The 25923-nt window shown below is 35.8% G+C and overlaps 1 protein-coding gene across 3 annotated transcripts in view; it reads right to left on the reverse strand.

The window, feature by feature from the left end:
• Window positions 1–25923, reverse strand: part of LOC113230335 (kinesin-like protein KIF21B) — a 138511-nt gene that overhangs the window by 45164 nt on the left and 67424 nt on the right. For all 3 annotated transcript variants that reach the window (XM_026464225.1, XM_026464223.1, XM_026464224.1), the window contains exons 4-6: window positions 2377–2622; window positions 607–928; window positions 204–362 (exon numbers count right to left, since the gene is read on the reverse strand). In XM_026464225.1, coding sequence (XP_026320010.1) covers window positions 204–362; window positions 607–928; window positions 2377–2622 — 727 coding nt within the window. The remainder of the gene's footprint in view (window positions 1–203; window positions 363–606; window positions 929–2376; window positions 2623–25923) is intronic.

A 25923-nucleotide genomic window follows, 5' to 3' on the forward strand; every position in this document is an offset into this window, starting at 1 on the left:
CCTCTTTCCAAGATAAATGAATCATCAAAATCGGTTCACAAATGGTGCAGTTATCGCGTAACATATATACAAAAAAAATATACAGTGAAATTGAGAACCTCCTCCTTTCTTTACGTCGGTTAAAAAACCAAAAAACTTTTGTATTCAGATTTTTGTAATATTGCACGAAAGCTATCCAGATAAAATACATAATAAAAACTGACCTCCAAGTGAATCTTGTAATAGCCTTGTCAATTTAGAATCACGATACGGTACATGCAAGGCTTTTCTTGATTTGTCTCCTAAAGCAGATATCACGTTACCGAGGGCTAGTAGTCCACAGTTGATTGATATGCCTTCCTTTGCTCTGTCTCCGGTTGCTCCTACAAGAAAGGGACAGATATTAGCTACATAAATTCAAAGTGCAAAAGAGACCAATGTATTTTTCTGTTTACAGATCTCTATAGTTGAAGATACTTCCACTATGCCATGGCCCATAAGACGATGGGAGGAAAAGAATCTCGACTCGATCAGGCTTTGATCAAAATTGTCCTCTACCCGCACTTGAAAAGGTTTATGGCGTCAAAACACAAATACGGTGTTAGAAGACCAGTTGAATCTTCATACCTGTTCGTTTTAATCTCTCGGACCCCGCGAGATCCACAAAATGGAATTTTGCTGTCAAAGTCTCGTACTGTTCAGGGGCTTCATTCTCTGCATCCTTGTCTACTTGATCCTGGTCCGGTGCCAATCTTCTCTGACGCATCAGCAAAGTAAATACAGCGTGTGATCTTGATGACGATGAGTTCATATTTGTAGCTGCTGTTGTTCTGGCCAGAGCTCCGGCTCTCAAAGCGCCTAAAGCTTCCTTGACCCCTCTAACTGGACGCATTGATGCTCCGACTATACGTACTCCACCGTTGCCATCCTCCGTTATTCTTAGGGCACCCTGAACGAAATACTAAGTTAGTTAGTTTAAGTATTGTGTTATGGCAAGTTTCGCATTTGTCTGGCAAAGGGAGGAAAATAAATTTACCAACGATCTTTGCGTTAATGACTCTATTACTTACCATACACATTTTTGTCTATAATTCTTTATAAGAGGAAAAAATATTTTTAATGTTAAATACAATTCTGTTGCGGTAAGCCCTTTTACATTTGGAATCATAAAACCAGTGGCATAGATATTTTGAAATACGAATCATGTTCCACCTAAAACTAGGTCACAATAACCAAAACAAGCAAAAACGGTATAAAGAGTTATCTTGGTGGTCAGCGGAACGTTTACATGACTTTATTAGATAGTGTTACGAGGATTGTACGCTCCGGTGCCCGTAACATATATACGGTTGCTGCGTACGTTAATTGAAACACAGTATAACGTAAAAAATACTTGAGACTTTGCAGTTTTTCTCTCTTTCGGGCTTGCTTTTAATTCTATTGTCTGAGAGGGACACATAGTACTTCGCGTTTTGAAACGTGGGATATGTAGCTCTAATTGATAAGATGTTGTGTGATATTGTATTGCAGCTAATGATATCATTTATGGTTGCTGATTGGATATGTGTAAAGAGAAATCTGACACAGTCTGTATATTGGGAAATTAAACCATTTTTGCGGATAGTAAAATCGCATATATTTGTTTTTCCAAACAAACCAGTTTTGGAGTCAGCCGTGACCATGGAATCTGTAAAGAGCCCCGGACTTTGGTTACAAAATAGTTTCATTTTCTCTACATATATATATATACATCCATTCCATCCATTTGTGTGTCGCGAAAACCTAAAATATCGATAGTTAATACAAATTTCGTCATTTGGTGGTACATAATTTATAACATTAAAAACAGGACTTTTTCGGTTGTTGGAAGAAAGGGTTAACTGACACCAAACAAAACTTAACTTAATTTCGATCTATATAATTTTGATGTTCCAATACAACATACCGCACTGAAATTAGTTCAGCCCACTATTAAAAAGCACTAGTGCTGGAGAAATCGGCGGAGCGATAGATTTTAAAAATATTATACTTACAATGTAAAATACATTAAACATGTTAATGAATAAATAATTAACAAATAATAAATGTTACTGAAATAATATCATTACAATGTAAAAGCTTCTTTGTTACTTACGCCTGTCTGCCTGTTTTTTATTTTAAATATACATTTCAAATAATTAACTTTCCTCTCTGTTGTATGTAAGGCTAAGGTGTGTTTTTGAATAAATTATTATTTAATAATATAAAATACAAATTATGCGAATATATAGTAACTACCTATCAATTATTTTCATGATCTACTGGGCCTATAAATGTATTTAAAATGATTGTAACATCTATTCTACATTCTAGGTACTTATGGAGAGAAATAAAATTATTGAGTATTGAGCATCTTACCTTAGCAAACGGATCTTTAGCAGGATCGAGTAGATCCACAATATCCTCATTGTAAAGCTCAATAAACTGGGCCTGGACGGAAAATTCCGGTGGTAGCAGACCCTGAGATCTTGCATTTTCAGCTCTCTCATCGGCACCAGCGAAGAGATCTCTAATTGCACGAGGTATTATGCCTTTTCGGTCTGCGTCGCCGTCGCCTTCGCCTTCCCAGCCGCTGCCCATTGTGTAAGTCTTGCCTGAACCCGTCTGTGAACAAAGAGAAATACTTTTTTTTAGATATTGAAGCCCTAGTAAAGACTGTTTTTATTGTTATTGTAATCTGTTTGAACCTTACGAGAAGCTGGGATGTCTTGATAAATAATAATATGCCAGACAGCCACACAGAATTGCCTGGTCTCAAACTAGAGTACCTGTACTATGAGTATCAGAGCAACGGAATCCACGGAACCAAGTTAGAAAAGTTAATTTTTCCTAAATTGGTCCTACCGGGAACCGAACCCGATACCCCCCACAACATTCAGCGCCCACATTGCAAACAGTTATACCACAAAGGTCGTTATAATATACTAGGGCAATCCATTTGGAGAGCTTTAGCTTTAACTACATACCACACTATAGATCAGATTCTCGTGATTTGGTTCCTTTAAAAAGTAACCTCGAGTAGGTACTGTATCTCAACTTATACGTATGTAACGATGTAAAGGAAAGTTTACCACTATAATTTACCCGCAACGCTTTGTACAGAATCACTCAGCGTGAACAACAAGCTATCTTCATAGGTTGCGGGTGCACAAGTGATTGTTCTCACATTTGTTCTATTCAAATTACTGTAATTGGTGGGCTAGAGAACGGCTGCGTGAGTCTAGAACTCATGAGAGATTTTTTGTTATTTATTTATATTATAAATATACGCAATGGAAGCCTGTGAGCTCAAGGAATGAAATGAAATGATTTTTTTTGCTTAAAACATGGTTAACGAAAGATGGAAGATAGTTTAATAGAACACATAATTATTTTACCTGACTAGGCATGCAAAATTAATTTAATTATAACACTGTACTAGAACATTCACAAAAAATAACCAGTCAATTAATAACAACAAAATCAATGTATAAATTAAATATTATGCATCGTTATGACATTATACATACCTACACATTAAACACTACATTCATGACAACACTTGTCTATTTGTATTATGGTTACCAAATAAACTATTTTTCTTTCTTTCTTTCTTTCTTTCTAAAAAATCAGTCAGATGAGAGACTTCGAGAGTAGTTTCGTAGGTCATCCATGGTGGGAAAACGGCCGTAACTACGGATTTCGTACTTCGCGAGCAGGACCCTCGAACTCACCATTGAGGATGCCTCGTACAGGCGAAACAATTGTCGAGTGTATTTTCGGTGGTAGTGTTTGTGATTGTAATTGCGCTTGTATTATTAATTACAATTTTATACTGAGAGAGGGTGGGAAAATTAACATGAAAAATATTCAACACAAGCGTAGCTATTTTGCTCCCTTAAACCTTTGCTGGGATATCCGGAGTAGTAAATTAAATTACTTCTATTTTTATTACTCATAATCCTCAGGTTTTAGAGCACGCAGGCCACGATGTAAGTAAGTGTAAGGCGTCTTCAGGAGCATTTTTGTGCAGTCTCGAGAATTATCGTAGCTACCGTATCGTATTAGTTTGTACACTACACAATTGATATAAAGTACATTATGCTATGTACAATGTCATTATCAAAAACAGCTTCAATTCCATTTGAAGTTTTCTTTCAATATGCCATAGTTCACTAACACGCTCATTTATTTAAATTTGCTGATGAGAAAATTCGGTTCCGAAATGTAGATCTGCCACAATCAATCGCATGTTTCAAGATTTCTTTAAGTGACGGTACGAACAAGTTGTGCGCCTGGTGATACGGGATACACCTGTCCATAGCAGTTGCAGTGCCACTGAGAGCTTTAAATCACAAAGATCTCAGGGGCACTGCCACTGTGCCCGTCACCCTGCGGCATAAGTTGACCAGACCCACGTGCCTGAAATTTCACGAGCACCATAGCCTTCAACACCGAAGTGCAGTAATGCTCACACTACTACGCGACAGAAAGCACGTCTCTGGACGAACACTTTCACAAGGACCTTTACTACAATTAATTTATTTTTATGACTATTGTATAAAATTACGAGTATTTCAATGTACTCAATAATTAACAACAGTTAACATTATATTTAATTTAAAAAATCAAAACTTGATATTATGCAATTGCAACAAACACCACTAACAAATTCTCACGCTCATGGTACATAGTCAAAATTCACTTTCTAGCCTGTGATATAACAGTACAATGTTACAATCCTAAAACTAATTGTCAAATGGTAAAGAGCTCTTGTAAAGTTTGCTAATATTGTTAAATGAAAAGAGAGGTGGTAGCCCAACGGGGGAACGGTTGCTTCTCTATTGAGAGGTCGACGGTTCGACTCCCTGTGGCGGCATTTACTTTAACTTCAAATTACATAATATGTGATTCGTTTCGTGATGTAACTTGCACGAGCAAGTAAGTTCACAACCTTAAAGTCCCCAACTCGAATGTGAGATTATGCCAATACGTGTAAGGCGCGCGACTGGCGTACACAAATACAAGTCGCGTTGCTACGTTTGTGTACAGTTATCTTTGTATTGTTTACCGTCCCCCTGTGGACGCTGAAGCGACTGGGCGATAGGGCTTCGGAAGCAATTGGGGGCGTTGATGTCCAGGGGGTGCTACCGCATTTGAAAAAAAAACCAGATGAATTGTAACCCAATCTGTATAAACTACACTACATATAATTTTATTTTCCTTGTCATTTTCAAGTTAATTCAAGTTTTCAACTCAAGTTAATATAAAAAACACGTGTTTTCAATTATTTATTTGTAATGATTATTACATTAAATTTATGACAGAGTACCAAATACAAATACATTAAAGAGTTGCCTATTAAATTTTAGAATAACGTTACGAATGGTTGAAAGGTAAAGTTAAAAAGATATAGTATTAAGGAATTATTTTCAATAATTGTATTGTTGAATAAATGAATTCCAAATAATTTAAGTATATTTGTCTATTATTACTGATATATTACAATGTTATACTAAATAATTAATTATACTTATAATTTAATGTAATTATTTGACGACCATTCTTTTTGCATGCCTAGCATATTTTCTGGCGAAACATGTTTGTACTTATTTTACTATTTGTTATCTTGACCACCATGTTTCAAGCAAATAAATGAAAAAAAAATATGATTTTAATGGTGGTGGGCGTTGAAATTTTTTTATCTTGCCTAAGTGGGCTGTGAGTCAAGAAGTTTGGGAGCCCATGACCTTAACCCTCTACTTAGAGGAGACTCGTGACTAGCAGTCGGACATGTAATGATGATTATTAAGGTATATCTGAATAATATAAGAAGAGCTATCTATGTAAGATCTATAGGGTTTTATCTTTATAGATATGCCACCCTCATAGGGGCAATACAGAGGTATTACAATCTAGGTATTGCTAATTTCACAACGTTATACAACATCCTGGCCTCCTTAGACAAGGGACTGGTGAAGATGCTGTTGCACATAATTTTAAGTTTCGTGTCCCACTTACAATAAAATTTAGTATTTACTGAACAAATTTCAGTAATAAGTCAAAAACGAACTATTTTGGATTGGGACACTATTATTCAAAAACGAACTATTTTGGATTGGGACACTATTATTGAAAAACAGGGAAATTTTAATTAAAATCAAATTTTATTTATTCAGATCACAAAGAGTCCATAGCTGTTAGTAGGTACTTAAAATTAACAACAAATAAAATCGATGTCAGTAACAATATAAATCACACACATATATAAGACAGTAACAATAATAGACACACAAATATATACTTTTAAATTTTCGGGTTGTTCGGGTACGAATAGGTATTTTTCACACCTACCTAGTTTCCCGACGTTTCGGCCAGGTTGCACTGGCCGTGGTCACGGGCTGACTGGTGATGCGGTGTTTACATCTCCATCTCGGCGGTGGAATCTTCATCCACCCGTATAACATTTTTTAAACTACCGCCTGAGCAGATAATTTGAAACCGTCCTCCCGATTGAAATGATTAGGATGTTTTTTGATTTTTAGGACATTCAGCGTGGGGATTTATCACAGCCAATACCCAATGCCTTTGTAAAGCACTGTCCGGTCTCGCAGCTAGTGTCCTCAGTATGCTCTTAGGGCTCCCCAGCATTCTGCGTCGCATTGACACAATTTTTTTACGCATTAGTGCATAAAAATAGTCAGTGTGTGCATCCGCAAACATACCAGACGTTTTGCAGTATTTGGGCAGCCCCAAGAGCACCCTAAACATGTCATTATGTAGGATGCGCAGTTTTTTGGGTATACCTAGTCCACAACCCGCTACAGTAAAACGATTGACAGTATGATTTAAATGAAGACGGTTCTCATTATATTGGATATACATATGCAAATTGTGACATCGTGAAGACATCTTGAAATAAAGAAGCACATCACTTTTACGCCAATGGCATAGTCAAGTAAATTGCGTAAGTGTTTATCTATTCATTACTTTCCTGTTATTTGAAGGTTTACGTCAGAACTTTTCAAAGTGTCAGGTGGCAGACGTACTTCCTCATGTTTTGTCAACACTTCTCTAACGCATTCAACACATTTCATTTATTGTTTTCCTTAACCATATACGGTGTTGCATGACGGTTTAGAATGTTTACTTTTAATTACAATACATTCACTATAATAACTAACGTAATCGACATTCATAGCGAAATTGAGTTGTTAACACATATAGAATCGAGATCTACAATCACCTATAAGCGGTTTTTTTATATCTTAATTAGTTTAAGTTTTATTGTTAAGCATTATCAAGGTAATTAACATTTTTCAAAGAAAAGAAAAAACTTTAGGTGCCAATATTTCAAAAGTTACCAAAATACAAATGGTTAGTTATGATAAGGAGATCAGTATAGCAGTAGAGCTCCTTGTGAAAGTTTTATGGATAAGTACTTACCTTACCTATTAATAACGCCAAGCGGTAATGAGAGCATTACTGCGTTAAAGAAAGAAACTTAAAATAATAACATGGCTAAGTTGGGGTGGTCTACGATATGTCAATTTTCGCGGCAGACAGGTTTCAGCTTTTTTATTTCCTATATGCAGGGTTATCTGTAAAATAGTAACAAGCTTTTGTTGTATTATTTGACACTTTTTAGATCTATATTTGATAGAAGGTGGACAGATCAAACGTGCGAGTGTCTTCCCCGACGATCCCCACTCCCGCTCCTACATTTTGCATCGGAATGATATTTACACTAGCGCTTTCTTTTGTTACCGCACAGACTTATCACCGTTTAGAGCGATCTGTTCAAATATTTTGATTTTTGTACATAAAAGCTGATGAATTATTAAAAATCATGGAACAAAAGTTGTTTGTGCTGTTAGTAATACATACATAGTATAGTCCTGCCATGTTGTTAGTATACTAAACAAAAGTGTCTAGAGATCAAGCACGTTTTTTTATTACATGGAACTTTTCAACTTGTCTTTTTTTACATAATATCAAGTCGGTACGGATGAGTCGTGCGCCTGGTGGTAAGCTACACGCCTATGCATAGCAGTTGCAATGCCACTCAGAGCTTTATATTAGTTATGAACAGGCGTGTCGCTTACCACCAGGCGTAATTTCAATTCATCTACTGCTTTAAATGTGGTTAGTACAATCCTTGATGGCAACGTTTACTATATGCAGTTTCACATAGTGAAGGCTCGAGGCAACTTGGATCAAGCTGGACTACGAAACGTCACAGATCTTGACAGGCCATGGCTGTTTCAGGGAGAGGCTGCACAGATTGAATTTATCCGACGTGGAGTCCTGTTACAACCTTCATTCTTTCTACATGAACCAAACCATCGAAGCATCCTCCTCTCTATCACTGTCGCTATATCATCTTTAATACCACAACAGTAATCTCGTTTAATTAACACCGACATTGATTGCTACCGTCTCCATAGTTAATGCCTTAATTATCTCCATAATTACTTAACTATTTTTTTGAATTTCTTAATTCATTATTACACAAAAGTTAACATTTCATTAGTGTCAGTATTCATATAAATTATGCCCGATTACTTAAAGTACATAATTGCGTTGGCAACTTCAGAAAAAAAAACATTGTTTTGGTCTCTTATAAAGTTAAAAGTAAGTACTTAAGCTTTATAACAATATTATGAGGGGAATTTCGAGGTCACGTAACCCGTTGCCTCTGCCTTTTTTCTTTTCATTTGTTGTCCAAAGCAAAAAATTATACAATGGTTCTTAAATGTCACCTACCTACTGCAATGCCTTTAACGGAATTATACTTACGTAGGTATCATGGTGTATTACGACCTAAATCTCATTCTCGTAGGATAAATGCCATATTTTTTGTATTTTTTAAGGACATTTTACATTCCTTTTATCGGTATAAATATCGATAACAGAGGTCCAATATCAGCGCCATCATTGCGAAATTTAATAGTGCAATGAATAAATTAATTGATCTTTATTACAAATTAAAAATATAAGCTAATAAATAAAAAAAAAACAGGCGAACCTACTGCTAAGTACAAATTTCTTCCTGGCACCTTTAGAATAAAACATTAAAAGGAAATGTACAACATTCCGTTTCATACTTCGGACATTTGATCGTTTTTATTTCCAGTGCCATAGAGTTGTAAAGCTGGACGTGCTGTTACATAAGTTCTGAGTAAACACATGTATGTATAAGTTCTGAGTAACTGGTACATTACGAATAAAATGTCAACGATGATTTCACAATTAAAATGCCAACTATAAATAAACACTCTCTTTTATAAATACAGTTAGCCTCGATAATCCGAAACGATTGGGACCAAACCCTATTCGCGTTAATAAATATTCAGAATTAAGCGAAGTTGTTCTTAAAATAGTAAACTTAAATAATTATTATTCTATTCGATAAAATTTGACAGATGTTATGCAACTTAATAATTACTTCACTACATTTCCTAACTGTGAATTTTCTAGCATTTTTTCTGAAATATTTTTATATTGGACTAACTATTTTTGTTCTTTTATTTTAATTATTAACTTTAGTAACCATAGTGCAAAATATTATGATTTACAAATATTAATGACTACCATATCAGAAAGCCGTGAGCCGGTCCCATGGACCTGTAAAGGGTTTGATTGGAAAAAAATATAAATATAATAGTTTCATTTCCACTGTTTATAATCGCAAAAATATAAGAACTCGATATTTTTATAATACTTAGTATCACTGCGGTTTTATAACTGTAGTCGTTATTTTATCTTTGGTTTCGGATTAAGCGGGTTTTTGTTTCACCGAAGTTCAAATTATTGAGCCTCCGCGTACGTAAATGATCTATCGTAAGTAAGGTGACAAGCTGTCTGCATATTAGTGACAATTAGCTTGTTGAGGATTATTGTGAATGATTATAAACCGTAATATTGTACGTAGGTAAATATTTACAAGTAGGTTATGCTTTATGAATGAAATGAACAATTAAGAGTTTAATACGCGCGGACGACGACGCGCGTCATCTGCGCGTAAGATAGCAAGTAACAAACTTCCTTAACAATTTGGAATTCAATGAGAAAGAATTTTGTGCAGAGAGTAAGAGAGAAGATATTTGTGTTTCCCATCTAGTTAGATACACTAAACCTATCACGAATTTGCGCGCACCTCATAACTATCTCCTGTTTCAATTACATTTATCAATATTTTCATACAGGCCTTCTTATTATTTTCACTGCGCACTCCACCCTTCTCAAGAACGTTTCTTTAAACATTTGATCTGAAAATGTCATTAGTGTCATTCCACGTTGACTCTATCCTTACCGCATATCTCTTTCGCCTATTTTCATTTATCTGCTCCAATAACCACATAAAAAACTGCACAATTTAATAATAAGGCAACGCATTACGGCTTAACTTTAGAGCGACAAAATTACACTTGGACAGAAAAGGATCGGGTCACATATTTCGTAGGCAAGAGGCTTCCCACAAAAGAATCTAAATTTGAACAAAAAAGGCTACTGTAAGACCTGAAGAATGAGAAAAGCCTGTAATCTCAACAAATCTGTCAAAGAGGAACTCCTTGTCGAATTTTTTTTTTTTTATAATACCAAGTGTCGGGACGAACAAGTCGTGCGCCTGGTGGTAAGCGACACGTTATATATATACCACAACAGTTGCAAAGCCATTCAAGCTTTATCATAGGGGCACTGCCACTGCGCCCCTCATCCTGCGTCGCATAAGTTGACAAGTCCCATGTGCCTGTAATTTCACTAGCACCCTTACCCTTCCAAACCGAAACGCAGTAATGCTCACATTACTGCTTGGTGGCAGAAATAGGTAAAGTGGCAGTATTTCCTTGGACGAACTCTTTCACAAGGAGCTCTACTGTTACTAAAATAAATGAAAATCTCTTTTTTGCCAATTCAAATTGTTGAATTTTGATTCTAACATACCACAGCCTTATAACGTACTTAAGATTATCTCACTTGTCGGTGTGACAGTCACACACAAAAACCGAAATTGATAATAACACAGTAAGAAACAAAACCTTTTTATTTTTATGCCAAAAAAGTCGTGTTGTTGGTAGGGCCACTTGACGTCACGTCATGACGTCATGCGCAGAGAGAGCCCGTTCGCGTGTTATGCTACGTGTCACGACGTCGCGAGTCACATACACAAACTCTACTTAGACCGTTTTCCACCATATGAAATTTCCATTTATTTTTTATTTTGTGAAACTGTTTAAGACAAAACTTCATGTCACTTCAAATTGATACACAAAAGGTTTTATTAAACCATTACGTTTTCATAATGTAAATATTACCTAAAAAAAATACCTTTCGCTAGTCGTGATGAAACTTGCACGTTGAAGGTTCACAAGTCTTGGAAAACGTGTGAACTTTCCAACTCGTATTGACGCAGAGAGTTCTCCTTAAGAGGCCTGTGGGACGTATAATAAAGTGCCAGAAAACCACGTCAATTATCCGGTCTCAAACTGGGGCATTCCCTGTACTAAGAATGCCAGAGCAACGAAATTCACTCTGGGGCGCTTCCCAGAACAGCCAGATAAGAACCAATTTAAAAACGCTCATTTCAAAAAAAAAATAATTACAAAAATATATATAATTATAATAAGAAAGAAGATATCCATAATATTAACCTTAGAGCTAAGTCCAATTCACAAATTCATGGTACCACGATTTCGTTCAACCAAGGTAAACAACTCTTTTATGGGGAACTGTATACGTTTTTACAATAAGATTCCGGAGCATATATTAAGTTTATCATTTCCTAAGTTTAAAAACTACATTTAAAATTTTTTGATCGAAAATCATATTACATTAGTAATCATGTTACATGTATTAGATAAAGATGTATAGAAAGACGACACGGCTCCAGAATCCACACAAATTTGATTCAAAGTGTATTCCAGAGCATTTAAGTTTATTTGAAAAGAGCAATCCCTAGTTTCTTGCTCGTTCTTCTCGGGGAGGTCAGCGTAGTGAACGAGCAGTAGCTTAAATGTGACGTTTTCAAGTGTAAATTTATTTCACCTATGGAATAAATAATCTTTGACTTTGATTTTGACTCCCGAATTGGTTTTACCGGGAATCGAACTGAGGACCTCCTTATTCAGTGCCCACAGTGCAATCAGTTGGGCAACCGAGATTGGAACTATAGATATAGGAAACATATCTATGATTCGAACCGTAAACCTGTCAATTTTAACCGTAGTAACCGTTTTCCCACTGCGCTGCCACCGCTCTGGATCAACCATACAGGGTTATTTGTAAAATACTAACAACCTCGGAGGACTATATTACAACATCATAAACAACAACTTTCGTTCCATCACTTAATAATTCATCAAATTTTATTAACCGACTTCAAAAAGGAGGAGGCTCTCAATTCGACTGTATTTTTTGTATTGTATATATGTTCGCGATAACTCCGGGATTTGTAAACCGATTTTGATGATTATTTTTTGTTGGAAAGAGGGTACCTCAGTGTTGGTCCCATTTCAATTTGGAAAAAATATTGCATGAATATGCACTACCATATTCATGCAATATTTTTTCCGGTAACCGATTTCAGTAAAATATGGAAAATAGACGTAATTCCCCGAATTTTTGAGGTTCGTGTTTTTTTAAATAAAAAGTTATCGTACAATTAAATATTTAAATAGATCGCTCTAAATGGTGATAACTCTGTGCGATGACAAAAGAAAGCTCTATTGTAAATACCAGTCCGATTCAAAACGCAGGACACGGTAAGTCGTCGGGCAGGACGCTTGCACGTTCGAAATTACTACCAAATACAGATCTAAAAAATGTCAGATGGTACATGAACTGTGCATGCAGCGGAAATGCGAATGTTGAGATGGATGTGGGGCGTCACGAGAAAGTATAAGATAAAGAATGAGTAGATCAAGAGGAAGTTTGAAAGTGGTGCTAGTGATGGAAAAGATGAGGAGGGAGAATGTCATGTGACGAGAAGAGCGTTAGATATGAATGTGGAGAGATATAAGAGGAGAGGAAGGCCAAAGAAAAGATGGATGGACTGTGTAAAAGACGACATGGATAAGAAAGGTGTGAGCATGGAAATGACGGTTGATAGGGTAGAGTGGAAGAAAAATACACGTTGTGCCGACCCCATCTTTTTTTTTTTTTTAGCGTGGGATACGGACAAAAAGAATAAGAAGAAGAAGTACAACAAAAACTTAACTATTTTTGGAAAATATATTATGTTTTTTAAAAAGTCATGGAACAAAAGTAATTGTTTATGATTTTAGTATATAGTCCTGGGAGGTTGTTGGTATTTTACGGTTTACAAATAACCCTGTATATGGCAGTACAATATCGCGGACAATGGCCTGAGCAATATTGCGAGTGTAGCAAATGCATTAACATCAATCAATTCACCAAACAATAACAAAAAACTACAGTCGGCTTGATGCAATTTCGAAAAAAACGTCATTTAAAATCCATCAAATACGTTGGATATTAAAAGGTAGAAAAATGAGCACGATCACTAAGGCGCCGATTAGTCTACGGCGCCTGTTCGTGCTTACAATACGGAACGGCCGTGTAGTAGGTCATTCACACTTGCAATTATGCAATGGCCATGTGTATATTCGCAATAATTTTCGAAAACGATTAATCAACTGAGTGTGTTTTGTTTTTAACCGAAAATGACTGCTAAATCGTCTCCCTCTTGGCTAATAGGCAATTGGACATAAATCGGAAAAAACCTGAAATGTATTTAGAAAGAAAGTTTGTATAATAAAAATGATGAGTCACTCAATATGTCTGTGAAACAATAACGATTTCTATTTTTAAATATTAAGTTATAGTGAACAAAACAAATATTCGTGCCAGTGTTAATAAGACTATGAAAACATAAACGAAGTGTCTTCGTCTTAAGTTAAAATTGTAATATTTTTCCATTTAATATAAGTGCCTCCGTGGCCGAACGGTTACCATGCCGGACTGCCATGCAGAGGTCCCAGGTTCGATTCCCGGGCCGGGAGAAATATTTGTATGGCCTACATTTATTTGTCTCGTGAGTTTGGATGTAATTTGTAACTGTCTATTTGTGTGTCCATGGCACCCGCGACACAGGGTTTCCCTAGTGCGGGGCTATGTCGAGTGTGTGCGTTATTATGTTATGTTATGTTAAATTTAATATAATAATAAAATAATTATTATTGTAATATTAGTCCAAGATATCGCTGGAAGGATGAAGTCGCCAAAGACCCAAAGGAACTGAATGTGTCCGAATGGTCAGAATTGGCAGAAGACCGACAGAAATGGAATACTTTGGTGTCGGAGGCAAAAATCCACTTCGGATCGCTGAGCCAGGGAAGTAAGTTATGCGAGGAGAAAGTGTAGCGCGGTGTTGTGGCACTAATCACAGACTAATACTGCACTCTATTAATTCCTATAATGGATGGTTTATCTGCTGAACGATCTTACGCTGGAATATCGACCTTAATGAAATGTAAAATTACGAAAAGTCACGAAAAGTTACGAAAAGTCACCTATATCACGGCTTATGCCTCGTAGTGTATGAGTTACAGTTCATTTTGTTATAATCCAGGAGATATCTTTAATTAGGAAGTTTCGATTATGAAATCTCAATCTGAATTTTTAAAACCGACACAGAAAACTCATTTTGGCTTAAACAATTTTCTATTCGACTTGGCTATTGCAAACAATGAAGTTGATAAAAGTTTGATCACAGTCGTCAAAAATTTTATCACTTTCGTTAAATAAGTAATTTTTTTTCTTTAATAATACTGAAAGAACACTTCATCAATTGACACTTTAGGCTTCGGAGCGTTCTTATCGCACGAGGCATAGAGTTGAATGTATATCTTAAGTGTCAATTTTGAAGTGCTCTTGACCTTGTACCACCGCTCTACTCTTTTCTGCAGCACACCAGTGCTGTGCTCCGGTTTAAAGGGTAAGAGGAGGCACCGGAATCTCAGACACAGGGGACTTAAGTTCGTATGTCCCAAGGCCATGGATACACGATATTAATGCTCTGGCTACATAGAGGCGGCCGCAGAAGCGTTCCGGGCGCGAGAATTTTTGGCCGACTCACGGCCGCCGCGCGTTTCAGTGTGGCGGGGTTAATATAAACTCGTACGTTACAAAAATTCCTGCATCCGGAACGCTTCCGCGACCGCCTCTGTGTGGTCTGACCATAACCGTTACAAATTTTTGTAGGCGGCGGTAATCACTTTCCGTCACTAACCCATATTGTTAAGGAGTTATTTGTTTCATATATTTAATGTGAATATAAAGAATCATCCTATGTTAAGCGGCGATGTGACTATAAGCAAAGTTTTTTTAACGCACACACTTATAATAGCCCCGCACTAGGGTAACCCTGTATCGCGAGTGCCATGGACACACACATAGACAGTCACAAATTACACTCAAAGTAATGAGATAAATAAATGTAGGTTATACAAATATTTCTCGGGAGATTCCGAGCCCGAGTGCCGGGACCCGTGAATCGATCCCGGGACCTCTGCGTGGCAGACCTGCACAGTAACCGTTCCGCCCAGGAGACAGTTTAGAGTTGAAGCCTTACCAATCGAACAACAGTTTTCGTTGGCAGTCAGAGATTATAGTTTATCCCTCCCTTTATTTTGTTGTGAAAATCCTTTTGTTTATAAAAAAATGTGATTTAGTCCTTAAACGCCATTCGTAGATAAGAATAAGTAAACTGGCCGTTAACTAAGCTAGTTTGTCTAGAAAATGGCATTCTCTATAATTTATAGTAATTAATAGACGTAACTTACAATTTTGATAAAAATAAATCATTTACGACATGGAATTCTAATTCGAATCATATAAATAACCGTGTTCTGTCAAATTTGTAAATTACCTCCATTCGTCCTAAAGGGGACGATATTACGAAACTCAATACAATCCTCTACGATTTTGTAAACTCAACAAGAGCATGCAAATCAGTCGTGATGACTCAATCAGCGCTTTTTGTAAATATTACACTCCATTTCCATACAACCAACGGCAACATACTAATGACATACACAATCGCACTTGCAGCCAATTTGCTCTTCATTCTGTTCTTTGCTCTTTCGTTACATTACAATCTGCTGCTGAAATAAATGCCCTTAACGTTTTGAAATAGAGTTCAGAAATGTTTGACATGTTTATGTCTCCACTCTCTACGTACAAATGATATGTGTACGTATTCATTGCATATGGTAATAGGAGCTCAAGGACGCTAGTGAAATTAGTATCTTGAGTGTGTTTACTTAAAATCGGTTACTATATATCGACAACGGTTACTGGTTATTTGATAAGCAATACGGGATGCTGGTTTCTACAAAGAACAATGGCAAAATCATAGTTAGAAGAATTCGTTAGCGTCTTCAAATGTCTTAATTACAAGTTTAAATAAAACAAATTCATTAGGTTTTTCAAATTATAATAGCGGTCTATCTAAGTCTGGAAATAAAATCATATTTAAAAGAAATACTATATAATAAATAGAATCGACTAATTAGTGTGTAACCGGACTGATATCTACAACTGTCAGTTTCTTTAATGTTAAGCGACATGTAGCCACCAAAAAAAGAATTTCAGTACCTACATATGGATATGGCCCACATTAAGTTAGTTCACGTAATATCAAATGTACTGATTTGACCATTGACCTACCAATAAATGGATGTCGGGTTCGCGCTAAAAAGTGTCCGCATCTGTAGGGCGTTAAAATCGCATACAGAGCGCCAATCGCGCAACAGCCTTCGTTTGTTCGACTGACAGGTTGTCAATCATGCAGTACTATATACTAATAACTTGTAAAAATTACTGCAGTAAAGTGTAAAAACAGGATTTTGTATCATATTGTCACTAAATATATTGCGTTATCATAGTTCTCATTTAAAAGTGTTATTTTGTACAGTTTTATAGTATTTAATTTAATTTATATATAAATGAATCGTGAGTATAAATTACAAAAGCACACAAAATAATCAAATAGCCAACTGTCCTTTTTCTACACATTTCATGCGCAAAAGATGGAAAGAGACCCATTATGTCAATTTCAAGATGCTTATATAAACTTCTTGGTCATTTTCAATTGTTCGAACCACAAGCGATTGAAATATTTAGAACAAAGAAACTATAGAGTCTCTTTTTAAAATGATTTTTTTATTAAACGTTAGCAATAACTAATAAAATATTGTTGTACTCGTTTTACGCCTTGGGATTACCTATCAGAAGTCAAAAACTACATTTGCCCGAAATAACGTTAAATCGAATTTTCATAATGTCAAATGTATTTTTTTAGAAAGATTACAAAACAAAAGCTAATTTTGCCGTAGTGAAAAGCATCAAAATTACTCGAAACTGTAATGGTTTTACTATAAACCGGTTTTGGGAATTACGGATATTTGAGTTTACGTTTAGTTGGAATATCGGTGCATTTCTTATAGTACAAGCTTATTTTCACATTTGTAGCAATATTGGTATGTATGTATCTGCCCAACTCTTTATTATTTCTTTAAGTGAATTTGTTCAAAATTCGACATAATAATATATATAAAAATTTATTAATATTTAGGATAAAGGCTACTCCATTACTCTTGTGTTCAAGTAATTTTCAGTCGAAGCTAAATAAGGTGCATTTTGTTAAGTTTCCAGTAGAAGCTGAATATGGTGTTTTCGGGCCCTTAAATTGTTGCAATCAAAATTAGGCAGTACTGCAATGACGTTACAATTTAAATTAAATGTTCTAGTTTTTTATATTTCGTTACATGTTTACATGTTTCGTTACACGTTTGTATAGGTTAACTTGGAACATTTTTTTCGTGGTTTTTGTATTAGACCCGACGTCCATTTGTTGGTAGGTCAATGGATTCGACCGATTTAATTAGACCGAAAAATAATTTGTGTCCGACTTACCAGAGCAATAGTCTGTGGTATGTATTAATTAACTCAATTATTTTGTTATGGCTTAACTTCATGCCTTTTGACCATACTAGTATAAAAAATTATTTCCTCTGAACTTTCGTCACGACACAAATCCATGGTACCATTCAGCTTCGATTAACTCTGTTTAAGGCTGCTGTGGTTTATTTTGATATAATAACACACCGAATATATTTTATTCAATTACGTAACACATAACCTCGAAAACATCATACTGGAATATCTTTAGTTTCAGACTTCTCAGAATAGTAAGTCTAAAACAAAATTTGTTCAGGAATTTCAACTATATATTTTCGTATATTTTTCATAAACAGACTCGTACAAATTATGTCAACAAAAATTTATATGGGAGGTTGTCATCGTTCTTTGTGCCTTGTGTGGTCTCTAATAATTTAGAATTTTATTTATATTTTTTAGTAGCAGTAGAGCCCCTTGTGAAAGAGTTGGTCCAGGGAAGTACTGCCACCTTACCTATTTCTGCCGCCAAGCAGTGTAATGGTTAAAATTACAGGCACAAGCGACTTGTCAACTTATGTTTCAGGGTGACGACAGGTGCAGTGACAGTGCCCCTCAGGTCCTTGGAATTTCAATTTTATGGTTAGGCGTGACGCTTACCACCAGGTGCATAATTTTATTTGTCCTTAGCGGCGTGGGCACAAAATGTCACGAAAGTTTATTATTCATCAGACTGTGATAAACAGAAATGGAACGCATACGGGACAGATATACAAACAAACATTGTAACAAAATCACAGCGTAAACTCACGCAACAACATAGATAAAGTTCTGCCGCATACCGCTAGATGGCAATGACCAATTTTTGCTCACTTCTGAATCGCGGCGTTTAGATTTGTAAGGAACAGTGGTTGCACCCAGAGTAGCGTCCTAATTGGAACGAGCACTCATACACTCCGGCTTCGTGTTGTCTAGGGGGAGACTACTGTGCTTTTTAGGTAAAACCAGTTTATACTCAATATATAAACAACTTTACGTTGAAAATATACTGGTGTGACGCATGTCGCCGAAACTACGTTTTGCTACATTTATTTTTGTACATATTATAGATTATTTTCTAGTATGGTAATTAATATATGTCGAATAGTTCTATGTGTTTTGTATAACTCACATCACTCTACTAACAAATACGTATGTAGAAATATGTATAAATAAATAAACCGATAAGATAACTCACTTATTACATAACGTAAAGATAACGATATCTATTTTTATTACATATTAGATTATTTTTGTTCATAATAATATGTATATGAAATCTAACATAAGAAGGCTTATTCTACGAGGTTTCTTAATGTTATTAGTAAGCAACGGTGACTCAGTCTAATAGGGCAACTGACTTTGATAAGGGTTTTTGTGACCTGATGCCCTAAATTCAGTAAATAAAAGGGCAAAACTACACACAAGTAAATTACTTGATTAAGTTTATTTTATTGAATTAGGGCTGTTTTCATGCGACAAGCTTACAATCGCGTTTTATGGCTTTTTCTGTGTTATCTTTTTCTCTCACTTTGATATTTTCTCTCTTTCGTCTCCAGTTCGACTATTAACGTATCAATATGAATAATAATAATAATGTGCCACGTAATTTCATCAATTACCTGGTCTCAAAACTAAGGTATCCTCGAATGAGCACCAGAGCAACAAAATTAACTCCAGTATACTTACTACCAACGAATATTGATTCGATGCTGTACTGTACAGACTAGAACCGATTAATAAGCTCGTTAATCAAATTGGTCCTACCGGGAATCGAATCCGGGACCTCACCCGATAGTTCTACTGTAATTAATTGAGGTGCTGCAGATTGTTCTCATTGCTGCATCAGATAAAGGTTACCATATTGTAATGTTTATAACTGCCTCCTGGCCGAACGCAGAACGCTCCCGGCTTCGATTCCCGGGCCGAGAAAAATATTTCTATGGCCTACATTTATTTATCTCCTAAGTTTGATTGTAATGTATGGTTGTATGTACCACGGCATTCGCGATACAGGGCTTCCCTATGAATGTGTCCGGGGCTATTAGTGTGTGCGTTAAAAAAAAGTTAGTAAAAAAAAAGAAAGTTTGAAGCATTCCTAATTTCAACACGATCGGACAGGTGAAGGTAAAATGAAATATGATCAAGATCCCTGAATTAACTGGGAAAAGAGCTGATCTTTAAACACCTGAACAGATATTTATGAGACATAGCTAAGAACTTTCGCGTTTAAATTAGCGTTCAAATAAAAAAAAAACCTTGAAAATCTGATCTCAAAAATGAGACAAGATTTTCAGTCCATCCGCTTAGGAGGTACGATTCCACAGAGAAAAACACAGAAAAAGGCTTCAAACTATAGCTCCCGTGATCTTGCGTCGGATGTTAAAAACGGAGAAGGTTATACAGATATTACTTCATCGGATGACAATCCCGCTTTATACTGCAAACTTGTAATTGAAATACTAGTTCGAATTGCAGACCCATAAGAGGCCAAGGTCCTGCAATATCTGTATTTAATACCGTGTTTATTTACTCATGAGATCTCCTTCAATGTGGTTACATAATGTCATCTGTGGAAGGTTTAAACTAGAGGCGGTAGTGTTTCCGTGTTGAGTTGCTGTGCAAAAGAATCTTATTTTTGCATTTTAAGATTCCGTTCATTCTTACCAGAAGGAAAGTGAAGATGTGAACGAGGATTACATACGCTGTCAAAGAGGCCAAGTCACTCTTTTTAAAAAAATAATCACATTGTATCATTGGGAAATATAGAACACGGCGAATAAAAGACTTTACGCGGAAGGTTTCAAGGTTTTAATATGTTCCAATATGTGAGAAAGATGAATTACAAGTCCAAGAGATTGGCAGCAATATCTCCCTGTGCTTATTAGGTTGAAAGAACTAAATTATTCAACGAGTAGCATAGCACCAGATCAGGAGCTATCTGAAATACACTACCTTCATTCATTTCTTCTGTTTTTCATAAAAAGCAAAGAAAAAATATCGGGTACTTAGAACCAATAACGTGTTTAAAAAAATTGAATTTTAAACAGTTTGTTTTAAAAAGAACTTATCTGATTACAAAGAGGAAAGTTGAAAACTTTCCTTGCAAGATTGCGGTACTACCTATATATGTATTTTTATTATGACCTATTTAGCTTAGTAGGAGCACAAAACTGACCAAAAAATCTGTAACAGACAGCCTTCGTCAAGTAGACTGTTTACTCTCAAACATGACGTCACACGAATTGTCTCTATAGTTGCCAGCATGACCATCGCGCCCACTGGAGTAGCACCATAGTCGGTAAACAAGATAAAAGTGTTTTTATTCTCGGAGTATGACAGCCAACATCTTTTTTATATTTTTTTATTGAGTCATAATTTAAAAAAAAGTAAAATAACCGGCCAGGCTTTAGAAGAAAAAAAATATTTTAAACGTATTTTAGGGATTTTACTAGTGCTCCGCTAAATCTGCCGGTGTATGTAAATTATTATTATAAAGTTTAATTGCGACCGCTAATTCGATTGTCAAGTGTGGACGTTATCGTAAAGTCTCAATTTGTAACTGTTTTTGCAGTTATTCCCTTTTGGGTTAACCTTTGTGTTTAATTGTTAATTTGGTCGTGTGAAGTAAAACTGGTGGAAGTCGCTTAGGTTCCTTTAAGTTTGAAGTCTACTTTCCATTATCCATCAAGAGGAGTAGAGTCATGTATAAGAAAAAATATGTAGAACTAACATTCATAAACTCTTGTGCCTTACGGCACACTTCGCAAATCATCAGTAGAGGTGCGTATAGGCAACATGTTTACTCTGATGTCATCAGTGCAAAGTGATCAGTCTTTACCGGTTCCTTATACTTGGAAAATTAATTCATCATATTGCATGACAAGTAGTCGACTAACAATTCACTTGCATTTTTGCACGATTTGATAGAATCTTTAAATCTACATTCCCCACTGTAGTCTTACAGTCGCGAGCTAATTAATAAGATAGATAAATCGTTTATTGTCACATGCACAACAATAGAATACTGTAAATGGATTAAAAGGGAAATACAGAATTCGAAATTAAAGAAAATAAAGCAAAAACAAACAGAAAAAGATAAAATTAAAAAAACATAATACTAACCTAATCATCAACAGCTTGTGTGTATTGCAGCAAGCCAAATAGGTCGTGGCTAAGTGCAAAATTTGCCCAAAAGCAAACTAAATGAAACCAGTAAATCAGAACGCACTTTGCGTGTTTATTTATTTAATGTCACAGACAAACAGAGTGACAAATAAAAAAAACAATATATGAACATTATATCATACACTAAAATACTTATAAAACCGGTCCAAGTGTTTACTATTATTATAAACTTAAAACCAAAAAAGTTTAACAAGAACAGAGTTCATCATTTATCATTGAAGGCTATCCTATTTGATTCAAATCCGCGATGAGAAAAAAGCAATTTATTGATATTATTGAATTGTTTATTGAATTTCGCGATGTTTTAACCATGGTGTTATTCATTATTTTTGTGAATAAACTAGTTTGCTATAATTATTAAATAAAAAGATCGAATACAAAGAAAAAGTCTGTTGGTAGAGCGATGACGACGGAATCCCGAGTCCTGTCGGGTCGAAAACATTTTGCTTTGTATTCGAACTTTGTATTTAATAATTTATTGATAGTCTTAGAAAATTTGAAGGAGGTTAGTAACGACATCCACACCTTGCGCAGGCGCTAGTCGATTCTGGCTCCACTTGTGACGTTACATAAGGTGGAATCGAGATGGGTCAAAGGAGGAGTAGGCACGAATCACCGAACGCGGTTTATTACAGTATACAAATAAATTTATCAAGTTTGTATAAAAACCTCGCAGCCCAGTTGTAAATATAATTAATTATGAATGTAAACATAGTTCTATTATAGGATTAAATTTAGATACGGATGAGTTATCATGAGAGATAGGATTTGACACTATATCGCACTGTCAATTGCAATAGTGTTATAACTCAAAATATGTGAAATTCAAGATTATAGCATTATTGAACGTAAAATTTGATTCTCTACACGTCAATAAAACCGTCGTTAGAATATTGTAAAAAACAACTAAAAGATGTCTACTTAACTCAAAATGAGACACACTTTATGTGAGCTAGTTCTGGTCCGGATTATCCCCTAGTTTACTACCGTTAGAGATGGAATATTTTCTTCAAATTTAAATGGGACCGTACTGAAGTACTCTCATTCCAACAAATAAAGAATCATCGAAATCGGTACGCAAACGGAAAAATATTCGTGTAACATACATACAAAAAAAAATACAGTCGATGGAGAATGGAGAATTAAGAAATTATAACAATTTGGAAAGTGAATTTTTTTCCAATATTTCGGGCTCTTTACATGTCCCATGGTCACAGCTGACTGAAAGAAAAGCTACACGCGATTTAGATCCGGGGAAAAAAAGAAAAAACTTAATTTTCCAATGTGTGGCAATCGCAAAAATCTAAGAACTGGAAAAATATACATTTTTTTTTCCAATTTTTTGCTTTTCGTTCGCTCTAGGATCTATGAGGTATTATCAACTACAATAATTTATTTGCCACACTAATAATACAATATGCATAGTGAATAGTACTGCCGCTCCACTAATTCAACGCGGCTACGAGAAAAAACGGTCATATCCGTTGTAAATAGAAAAAGAGACCACAAAATTGTCTTTTAAAAACAGTTAAAATTAGTTCACGTATTCGTCTTATCGGAACTTACCCTAATGATGCGTAGCTGAATTACCATTAAACAATTTCAATATTCTAAAACTGGGCATAACCCAGTTTTTTATGATATATAAAAAATATATTTTGTCACTTAGCCGCTTTCTAGTTAGTGGACGGCAGAGTAAGTATCAAAGAATCAGAACATACGACAGGTGGTACTTAAAAAAAGAAAACCTACGCTATAAGTACCAGAAAACTTTGACATAATAAAATACTCAATTGTCGCTATTTTATGCATACATTATGCAAAAATGATATACACCAATGCAATTATAATAAGTAAAATAGTAATTTATAGAGACAGCAAATTAGTAAAATTAAATTAATCTAAATTACACTTCTCTAATTACAATTTCATATACATTACTTCCTCGAAGTATATTTTTTGCCTATTCCCTGGTTCTCATTTACAATAATACAGTTTTGTAAAGCCAAATATATAACCTCACAATATATTCACGGTAACATGCTAATGTTAACGAAACCTACAGAATGCTGTTTACGTAAAATTAGTGCCACGCTTGGCGAAACTAATACCTTATTGTCATACAATAGTGTTTGTTGTCGTGACTAAACCTCCAAATATAGTAGTAAGTAGAGTACTCGGTTATTGAATGTTTGCGTTATTCGTGTTAGTTAAAAATGTTTATTTACGAATATACTGAGGAACAACGAAAACACATTCGGAAATCTAAGGCTCAACTCACACTGGCGCTGAGTCGAAGCGTCGCGACGCGTCATGTTTTACGCCTATAGCAAGGAAGTGTGGAGTCGCGCGTCGACGACGCTTGGTTGAAGACGAGCGGATTCGAGAGTCGTCGCGCGTCGCCGCGCGTTACTTCATCGCAGGGAGGCGTCAGATGCCGACCACACTGCGATCCGGGCGCACTAATGCGAGCGTAGTCGCGTGTCGACGCACGTCGCCAGACGTTGTAGTCGAAAAACAGGACGCGACGCGACGCTTCCACTCTGCGCCAGTGTGAGTTGAGCCTAAAATTCCTGACCGACTGAGCTGTTTATAAAATACCATAATATGACACGATTTTTATTTCTGTTATCAATATCATTTTTTTCAACATCATTTTCTAATTGTTTCTAGCAAGAAACAAAAACACGAAAAAACTTTTTTTGTATATATTTTATTTATTTATAAGGGCATTTAACCCTTTTATTTATTTTCCCTGTAAATCTATGCCTATGCAGTCAGGACATCGTTGTAATCGTCAACCTTGTCGTCACTTTCCATCAGGTGAGATGGAGGACAAATGCGCACTTACTTTTATAAAATAATAAAAAATATAAAAAAAAACGACGAAAAATTGAAATTAGCGTACCATAAATCGAAATTTGACACCCTCTGTGGTCAAGTGGCTTGCACACCGGTTTTCATGTGTCGCCATGTTTGAGACCCCGGGTTCGATTCCCGGTCGGGTCAATGTAAAAACTAACTTTTCTATATTGTCTCGGGTCTGGGTATTTGTGGTGCCGTCGGTTTTTCCGATTTCCAAAACACAAGTGCTTTAGTTACTTAGTTTGATATCAGAGCAACGTATGTGATATTGTCTAATATTTATTGGGAAATTATCGTATAAATTTTCGGGTTTCTATTTAAAGACAAAATGGGGACATTATATTTCAAATCAATAGTGTTCATATTTCAACTAGAATTTTACAAATTCATGACAACGAGCTTAGAAATTAGTAGATTAGCGAAATTACGTAAATACCATTACGTCGATATGTAAACAGGAAGCTATGTGAAGCGTGAGACACACAGAGAACGGGTGCGGGTCTGGCTCGTGTCAGGTCGGGAGCACAGCGGGTGTAATTCCGTATATTTATATGGACGACAGTACACCACGCGCTGGGGCGAGATGAGCCCCGCGCCCGCTCGTGATGTGTTGTAGTCCATATAAATATACGGAATTACAACTGCCGTTCTCCCGACCCGACACGTGCACGACCTGCACCCGCTGTCAGGGTTTCACGTCTAAATACCGCTGTGATAGCAACAAGAGCAAAGTTTCAGGGGTATAGCTAGTATTTACTATACATACTTGATGCTCCATTAATCAGAAACAGAACCATTTTGAAAATTTGTCAGATACTGAATCATTGACGAAAAGTTATGTTATAATAAATGAGATAGAGTTGAATTTAAATCTTAAGTTCTAAGCGTATTATTGATTATTCCTTTGATAAC

The sequence above is a fragment of the Hyposmocoma kahamanoa genome, unplaced genomic scaffold (genome assembly GCF_003589595.1).
Source record: "Hyposmocoma kahamanoa isolate Upper Pololo Valley unplaced genomic scaffold, ASM358959v1 63, whole genome shotgun sequence".
Lineage (NCBI taxonomy): Eukaryota > Metazoa > Arthropoda > Insecta > Lepidoptera > Cosmopterigidae > Hyposmocoma > Hyposmocoma kahamanoa.